At 39.7% G+C, this 9,142-nt stretch overlaps 2 protein-coding genes across 2 annotated transcripts; both read left to right on the plus strand.

Annotated features, from left to right (window-relative positions):
• The first annotated feature begins 4,090 nt into the window (after positions 1-4,090).
• LOC132272564 (uncharacterized) lies at positions 4,091-4,971 on the plus strand. The gene is made up of 2 exons (XM_059773689.1): positions 4,091-4,123; positions 4,411-4,971. The coding sequence occupies exons 1-2, from the start codon at positions 4,091-4,093 to the stop codon at positions 4,969-4,971; spliced, it is 594 nt and encodes a 197-aa protein (XP_059629672.1).
• Positions 4,972-5,555: 584 nt separating this feature from the next.
• On the plus strand, positions 5,556-7,661 carry LOC132272565 (pentatricopeptide repeat-containing protein At1g19720-like). The gene has a single exon (XM_059773690.1). It carries the CDS (start codon positions 5,556-5,558, stop codon positions 7,659-7,661), a length of 2,106 nt encoding a protein of 701 aa, XP_059629673.1.
• The last annotated feature ends 1,481 nt before the right edge of the window (positions 7,662-9,142 follow it).

Consider the following 9,142-nt stretch of genomic DNA (forward strand, 5'->3'; position numbering starts at 1 on the left):
GGTTGAGTGGAGACATTTGGATTGTATGGAGGTTGGTAGCTTGAAGAGGCTTAGAAAGGCCTACCTTGATATTGAGAAGAGGGCTGATTTTGAGGCCCTTGATTTTGAAGTTGGGAATTTTGTGGGGCTTGTTGCCTCCACGAAAAATTCGGATGGTCTCGCCAACCCGGATTGTAGGTGTTGGAATATGGATTGTTCCCGGGCCGTGAGAACATGGCATTAGCTTGCTCTTGGTTGGGATTGGGAAATTGCTCCGGTGTGGGGCAATCTTCCGAGAGATGAAATGGACTATTACATGAGGCACAAACCGAACTTGCCGAATTTTGAGACAATGAAGGAGGAAGATGTGGTGCCATCAATTGGTAGAATTTATGAGCTATGGCATCCACTTGAGATGATTCCTCCCTTATTGATTTTTGTTGACAAGGATTGGTGTTCTTTGGAGTGGTTGAGGTCGGAGCCCTACGAGAATTGTGTTGAAGTGAATTTTCACTCAAATTCTCAAGTAAGGTCCAAGCCTCATCCGCATTCTTGGACATGAACATCCCACCACAAGAAGAGTCAACCATAAATCTATGGGTGTCGGTCAAACCGGCATAGAAAGCTTGCACTAATTGCCATTTTGGGATCAAATGATGAGGACATTTACGAAGAAGATCTTGTAGCCTTTCCCAAGTCTCGTGGAGTTGTTCTCCATCAACTTGAGAAAAGCTTAGAATGGAACGCCTCATTTGGTTGGTTTTACTCACCGGATAGTACTTCTTAAGAAATTCTTGTTGCAATTGAGCCCAAGAAGTAATAGAGTTGGGAGCGAGGGAGTTCAACCAATATTTTGCCCTATCCTTTAGGGAGAATGGGAAAAGATGGAGATGAAGTGCATTGTCCGGAAAACCTCTCAACCGGATGGTCGAACAGATTTCAAGGAACTCATCAAGGTGCTTATATGGATCTTCATTATTAAAGCCATGAAATGATGGAAGCATTTGAATGGTACTAGACTTGATCTCATATTGAGCTGCATCGATGTTTGGCATCACTATACAAGAAGGAGAAGCATAGGTGGTAGGAATGAAATGATCTCTAAGAGTCATTGGTTCTACATTAGGAATTTCAGCCCTTTCATTCCCCGGATTTCCTATGTTATCCCCCATTATATTGAATTCAGTTTCAAGGTCCCTTGTAAGAGTGGGTTCCCTAAGGTTCCGTCTAAGAGTTCTTTCAAGAGAGTTAATATCAATGGGAGAATCGATTGTGGGTAAGGAAAGTGACCTACGACCGAACATCAACAACAAAGCATATACTCAACAAAGCAATTCATCAACCACAACTCCACATACGATGTTCCCTTTCTCCTCAATTATCAAGACAGAAAATGTAAATGGCCACGACAAGGACCGATGCTTGAACACAAAATATAAACAAGTTAAGAGCCTTGACAAGGGCTTCACAACTAAATTAAACACATACACAATATTCACAATGCGAAACTAGAAGTCACGAGACTTACCTGGGGGCCTCTAGACTTACAATTTGCTAGCGTTCCCACGGCGAGTTTCGAGTCCCTAGAATCTCACAAACACGAAGATGATCAAAAATACACAAGGAGTATTCACAAGACACAATATTCACAATCAAACTAAAATTAACCCTAGAACTTTGGTCGCTAAACCGTTTGCAGTCCCCGGCAACGGCGCCAAAAATTGATCGGTTGATCAACTATACATCAACCTTCGCAATAGCACGAATCATTGTAAAATAGGGCTATTGGTCGGGTAAGTCGAACCACTGGGACTGCGCTAGTCTATGGCAACCTAAGAGTCTAGAATTGTTCTTAGAATGATAAGGGGTAATAAGGGTTTGTTTGATTGGTTTGTCACTAAGCTAGTAATTGAAGTGCATAAAATAATAAATTGAAGGGGATTAAAAGAGAAGATTTAGAGAAGGAAGTCTAGGGAAGTGAGTCCACTCCAAACCTCTACACAAGCTAATTATATGATTAATTTGGGGAATTAATGTAGAAATGACCTTGATATATAATAATACATGACTACTATAATATCTTCAAGAAATTCAATTAATTAAAGAGTAAGAACAACCTATCAAAGCTTCACATGGTTGAGTTACCTAAACTAAGATGCAACCCTAGACATGCTCACTAAGTTAGAGATTGTCAAACAATTAATCAATTGGTGGAAGCACATGGTATCAAGTCACAAGATTAACTCATCAAAAGAAATTCTTAAGCTATGGATTAACAAGCTACTCAAAACCATGCCATTAAAACCGTTCCATAATCTTAGTTCCATTGTCACTATGAAACTATAAGCCATACAACTATGAGATTAAATAATCTAAGACAAGAGTATGTAAATCAACATAGTCATTCAAACATTCAAAATCTTCATTACAATTTGTAACATGCTCTAGACCATGGAACTAGCCAAATATACATTTCATTCCCCAAAATAAATCAAAAACTAGACATGCTTACAAGGTAGAGCTTCATCACCTCCCTAGATGGAGGTTTAGTTACCCATTGATGCACTAGAGGAAGGAGGAATTAAAGCCTTGACCTCCATTTTCGAGCTCCCCTCTTCTAGCTCTAAGAACACACCTTTCTTGCTCTCTTCTCTCTCCTCTAATCTTGTAAAAATATGGGATAATGATATGTGTGGCCTTCCTTGCCTTATCTCCTTCAACAAAGCTCTCTCTCTCCTCCAAAAAACATCCCCAACCACCTCATAAAGAAGTAAGTAGAAAATGAGGAAACCAATGCACAAGTGGCTGCCAAAATGAGAATTCCCGAAGGCAATTCTGCCCCAAATTCGAGCACTCTAAGCAAGGCCTCGAGCGCTCGAATTTAGTGTAAAAATGCCCATGCTTCACTTGCTCCGCCCAGACCTACTTTGGTTAAACAGCCATAACTTTATGCTCCGAACTCCGAATGACGAACCGTTTAAAGATTTGGAGAGCCGATTCAGAGCTTTAAAAACTTCATGTTTTGATGAAGACCCAAATCTCAAGTCTGGTTGGTCGAAAATGGGGAGAAAGGCAGTACTTCAGTGCTGCCAGGCAGTTCTGCGCACCTCTGGTAACAAGGCCATAACTCTCTGCTCCGAGCTCCGAATGATGAACCGTTTGAAGATTTAGAAAGCTAATTCAGAGCTCTAAATCTTTCATGTTATGATGGAAGTCCAGTTCTCGAGCTTTCTGGGTCAAAATGGCGAGCAAAGTCCTAACTCCACTGCTGATCTCGTGAAGCAATCTGCCCTAATTTCGAGCACTCGAAATTAGGCCTCGAGCACTCGAAAATTGGCCAGAATGCCCTATGCTTGGTTTGCTCATCCCGAACCTACTTTGGTAAAACGGCCATAACTTTGTGCTCTAAACTCCAAATGATGAACCGTTTGAAGATTTGGAAAGCTAATTCAGAGCTCTAAAAACTTCATGTTTTGGTGGAGATCCAATTCTCAAGGATGATTGGTCGAAAATGAAGATCAAGGCAGAATTTCATTGCTGCCAGGCAGTTCTGCGCACCTCTGGTAACAAGGCCATAACTCTCTGGTCCGAGCTTCGAATGACAAACTGCTTGAAGATTTGGAAAGCTGATTCAGAGCTCTAAATATGCCATTTTATAATGGAAGTCCAGTTCTCGAGTTTGCAAGGTCAAAATGGTGAGCAAAGTCCTAACTCCACTGCTGCCAGAAATTCAGAATTGTGCCTTTTGATGGCCAAAACTCCACAAAGCCTTGATTTTGCTCCTTTTTTGGCAAATGGACCTGAAAATATATACATACACACAAATGAAGATAATCTACTTAAATAATCAAACGATGGACTTAACTAATGCAATTTAGGGCGCTTGAATATACAATATTCGGCGCTTATCATAGCATGTATTCCAATGCCACAATAAAATAAAATATAGAAAATTGAAAAAAGGAACCGATCTCTACACAATGATTCAAATGGTTGCACTAATTCCATCTTCAATTGTTATGCCTCTTCAATTCCTTCCCTGTACACTTACGTCTCCGGCCATAGAGAAAACATTATTACAGTGACCGTATTTTCCAAAATATGTTAAACAATGGTGTTTCTCAAAGGATACGTTAAAGGACCGGTAGGTTATAAGATGATTCTGCACCTACAACACTTTGTATGTAACTATATACATCCTTTCACACCAGCATATCACACTGGTGTATTAATGCCTCTGCATGTAGGTGACCCTACACTGTTGACATTTACGTTATTGGTCTAACGTGATATACATAGACAACCAAAGGCATATTGATGTTGCAGTCAAGTTTCATTTATACTTGAAATACTAGTTTCCAACAAGGCCATTCCATTCCTAAGGTAAATTTTTTTAAAAATAAAGTTCCCAAAAATTCCACATGTTCCAAGTTTAAAACCACCACCACCACAACCACTGCCGCCATTCACCACCACCGCCTCCATTGCCTTCCACCACCGTCACTGTCATCACCACCATTGTTGCAGTCTTCAACCACTGCCACCGCTACCGCCACCACCTCTATTGCCTTCTATCGTCGCCACCTCCACTGCCACCACCACCACCGCCACCGTCACATCCATTGCCCTCCACCACCATCATTGCCACCACATACCATCACCATTACCACCACCCATTGTCACCGCCATTACCACCACCGTATTACACCATCGCCACCTTCAACTACCACCACCTACACCACTGCCGCCTTCCACCACCACCACACCACTGCCGCCGCCGCTGCCTTCCACCATCATCACTACACCACTGACGCATTCCACCACTACCACTGCCACCACCTTCCACCAACACAACTATTGCCTTCCGCCGCCACCATTGCCTTCTGCCACCACTACCGTTACCACCTCCCAACACCACCATCTACACCATTACTGTTTTCTACCTCTACCACCAACGTCACCGCCATCTACCACCGCCGTCATTTCTTTTAAAAATATTATAAAGGAATGTTATTTTGATAATTTAATTTGCAACCCGTTCCATTCTAAATTTTAAATTGGATCAACAAAATACTAGAATGCATATATGAGAATGGAATGATAATTAATTAATGCATTTTCATTTAATTCCTACTTGCATTTCACTATATTCATGTATACCAAATGCAACATATATGAATAAAAATCTCCTACTATACAAAAAGGTTAGAGAAATAGGACAAATGATCATTTTTCTAGAACTTCTTTTTCTCTTTTAATTTCATATTCTTTTTATTTTTTAATATCCGTAAACACACACTACTTGTCAAAATCATTGGGATTGATTTTAGGATAAGATTTGCCTACGGGTGAATATGTTATCCATATTCATAGATGTCAAAATAGTGTAATTATAAAATCTGAAAAGTGATAAATACGGGTGAAAAGAAGACGGGAGCCCCGGGAGTTGTGCGACTTTGAAACAACAAATCGTTATTATTTCCGCAATTATGCGATTCGTCTCTCTCTCTTCCTCCTCTTTCGCTCGTCTAACTGAATTGTAATTCATTTTTTCTTTTTCGAAGTTTGAGTATTCAATGACCACTCTCAGAAGTGGATTGCTTCTTCATTCTAATAATTTTCTTCCCGAGAGTTCATCCTCCGACCGTTTAACCCACAAACTCAACCTTTCCCAGGCAAAATTTCAATTTCGACCCTCAACGGCTCGAAATCTTGGTTTCAAACAAGCACTAGTGTCAAACCAGAGAAACCCAAAATCCCATTTAGTTCCAGTTGCTCAGGATGCGAGAGATTGTAGTGTTCAAAGTCTGGAAAGCGTTGATGAGTGTCTGTCTCTTTTAAACCTACTCAACAAAAATAGTAACTGTTCTTATGACATCAAGCAAATTCATGGTCAATTCGTCAAAATGGGTTCTATCAAGTCAAATAGTTTGATTGGAAATAAGCTTGCTATTTCGTATTTGAAAGGAAGGGGGTCATTAAATGATGCACGACGGTTGTTCGATGAAATTCCTGATAGAACAGTACCTGCCTATGCTGCCCTTATAGGATCATATTCTCGGTCCGAGCGATGGGAGGAGCTGTTCTCAGTGCTTGGCTTGATGGTTCACGATGGATTACTACCTGATAAGTATCTTGTGCCCACCATTCTCAAAGCGTGCTCTGCGGTTCAATTACTGAGTAGTGGTAAAATGGTACATGGGTATGTCATAAGGAAGCAGCTCTTGACAGATGTTTTTGTTGGGAATGCCCTTATTGATTTGTATGCAAATTGTGATGATTTGAGATCTTCAAAATATGTTTTTGATACAATGCGGGAGAGAGATGTAGTTTCGTGGACTGCTCTCGTTTCAGCTTACATGGATGGAGGCCTTTTGGATGACGCAACAAATGTTTTTCAGTCAATGCAGTCAAATGGAGTAAAGCCCGATTTAATCTCATGGAATGCACTTGTGGCAGGTTTTGCTCGGAATGAAGAGACTGATTTGGCTCTCCTATCTTTGGAAGAGATGCAAGAGAAAGGATTGAAGCCGAGGGTCTCTTCTTGGAATGGGATTATTTCAGGTTGTGTTCAAAATGGATATTTTGAAGATGCTTTGGATGTGTTTGGTATGATGTTAAGCTTTCCTGAGGATCCAAATGTTGTGACGGTAGTCAATATCCTACCGGTTTGTGCAGGCTTGAAAGATCTTAATTTGGGCAAGGTAGTTCATGGATATGCTCTTAAAAGTAATTTTTGTAAAAATGTTCATGTGGAGGGGTCATTAATTAATATGTACTCCAAATGTGGAAGGAATGATTATGCAGAGAAAATATTTGCTACAATACAGAACAAGAATGTTGCTGTGTGGAACGAGATGATTGCAGGTTATGTGAATGAGGGTAAAATGGAGTCGGCACTAAGGCTTCTTAGACTGATGCAAAATTATGATTTAAAACCTGATAGGATTACCTTTAACACAATGCTTTCTGGGCATGCAAGAAATGGAGAAAAGAATGAGGCATGTAAGTTGTTGTCTGAGATGAGCGTGGTGGGTTTGAAGCCAAACATCTTTTCCTTTAATGTCCTCATATCCGGTTTTCAACAATCTGGGCTCAGTCAGGAAGCTTTAAAGTTGTTCCGCGTCATGCAATCACCTTTAAGTAAGTGCTCTAATATTGAAGTGCCAGATGAGTCTATACAACCAAGTCCTGTCACAACTACAAGTGCAATTGCAGCTTGTGCTGATCTAAGTTTATTGCGTCAAGGAAAGGAAATCCATGGACGTGTTCTGAGGAATGGTTTTGAACCCAACATCTTTGTGTCAAGTGCATTGATTGAAATGTATGCAAAATGCCATGATATTGTTTCAGCAACTAAATTATTCTTGAAAACTGAGGATAGAAATACAGTTACCTGGAATTCTTTAATTGCAGGGAACCTTAATAATCAACAGCCTGAAGAGGCTCTTAAAATTTTCTGTGCAATGCTTGATGAAGGCCTCAAACCAAGCTTGGTAACCTTTATGATACTTCTTCCAGCCTGTGTTTATATGGGAACTCTGAATTTTGGGAGAGAATTGCATGGCTATATTGTGAAGAGTCATCTCGATGAACCCACTAGTATCCTTTCAAGTGCCTTAACAGACATGTATGCTAAATGTGGTTGCATGGAAGATAACAAACTGGTTTCATCTCCATAAGTAAAAAAAGACATGGTTCTATGGATGTGGTGATCTCTGCTTCTAGAGCTTATATATGGCTAAGAATTATATTTCTTTATTTGATCATTATGGACATGTTTGGGATTGCACCAGACAATATAACCATTGTAACTTTCTTTGGCTCATCTCTGCGATGGTCTAATAGAGAATGGAAATATTTCAATTTGATGGACAACTCCTACAGGATTTGTCCTGTTCGCAACATTACATATGCATGGTTGGTGTTATGGATTTGCTGGTTTAATGGTGAAGGCTATCCATTTGATTGAACAATTGCCTTGTCTGCCAGAATTTTGCATGTGGTCTCCTCCTCTACAAGTTTCCAAATTCGGAAATAGGAGAAATAGATTTAGAGCTCTTTTTTGAGCTTGAACCAAATAATGCTGATAATCATTTGCTCCTACGACATTTATGTCACACCAGAGATGTAGGATTCTTGCAAGAATTTGAGGGATCTTTAATTGATGACATTATGAACTGCAGCTGTATTAATGTCAGTACAAATATATTGCACTCAACGGGTACTAGATTTTCATATGGAGTAATGGAAATCTTGGAGATGCTCCATAACTTGGCCGGCAAAATGAAGCTGCCAGGTATTCTCTTTTTAATCCTGTATTTGTGAACTTAAGGAGTGAAGCTGTTATTGTGCTTGCGAACTGAGAGGTTAGCTCTATTTTTTGGTGTCATTTCTTCCAATGTTCAACATGCTATCTTTTTCTTGAAGACTATAAGAATGTTAATTGAATATCAAGCAACTTTTAAACTTAAACCCAAAATTATTGAAAAGGGAATCTCTACAAGGGATGTAGGCTTCTATCAACATTGAAGAATGAAACATTTAGTTACCAGGACAGGTGGTGAGTTATGGGTTCTCATTAAACCATACTGTGACTTATGCAACCTTGTTTTAGGTGATTTTTCATCTTTGTTGAGAAGGACCGCATTGATGTTTGCACTATAGATGGATGCAAGGCCTTATCTGTTACGAGGATAGATAGAAACTGAACTCATAAGATAGTCTTGTCATGTCTTCCTTCCACATTTGATGAACCCATAGTTTATAATTCTAAAACCATCCCATAGTTTATATAATTCTAGAACTTATGCCTGCAGCAGCTTGTTGTCCACAATTTTGTAGTCCTAGTACTAGCCCTGGTTAGATAACATGTTCCCTTGTAGTGCATTCCACATTACCTTTGCAGTTTACATCAAATATATAAATCAAATAAAGCACTACGGTAGCCACCAATGGATGACCTCCGCATAAGCTATTCTCTTTCAAATTGTAGAAGCATAATCGTTAGCAATTCCATAGGTATCAAAAGCATGTTCATATAAAATGTGATCGAGGCTAAGTGCGGTGGGATGACATTAAAACTTCTGTTACCTTATTCTATAATTGTGTCCATCAAGTTTTCTTCCTATCCAAACATATTCTCTGTTCTCGGAAAAAATCA

This window comes from Cornus florida, unplaced genomic scaffold, assembly GCF_030987335.1.
Source record: "Cornus florida cultivar Cherokee Brave unplaced genomic scaffold, ASM3098733v1 CherokeeBrave_3.0.0_Hap2_Chr09, whole genome shotgun sequence".
In the NCBI taxonomy this organism is placed as follows: domain Eukaryota; kingdom Viridiplantae; phylum Streptophyta; class Magnoliopsida; order Cornales; family Cornaceae; genus Cornus; species Cornus florida.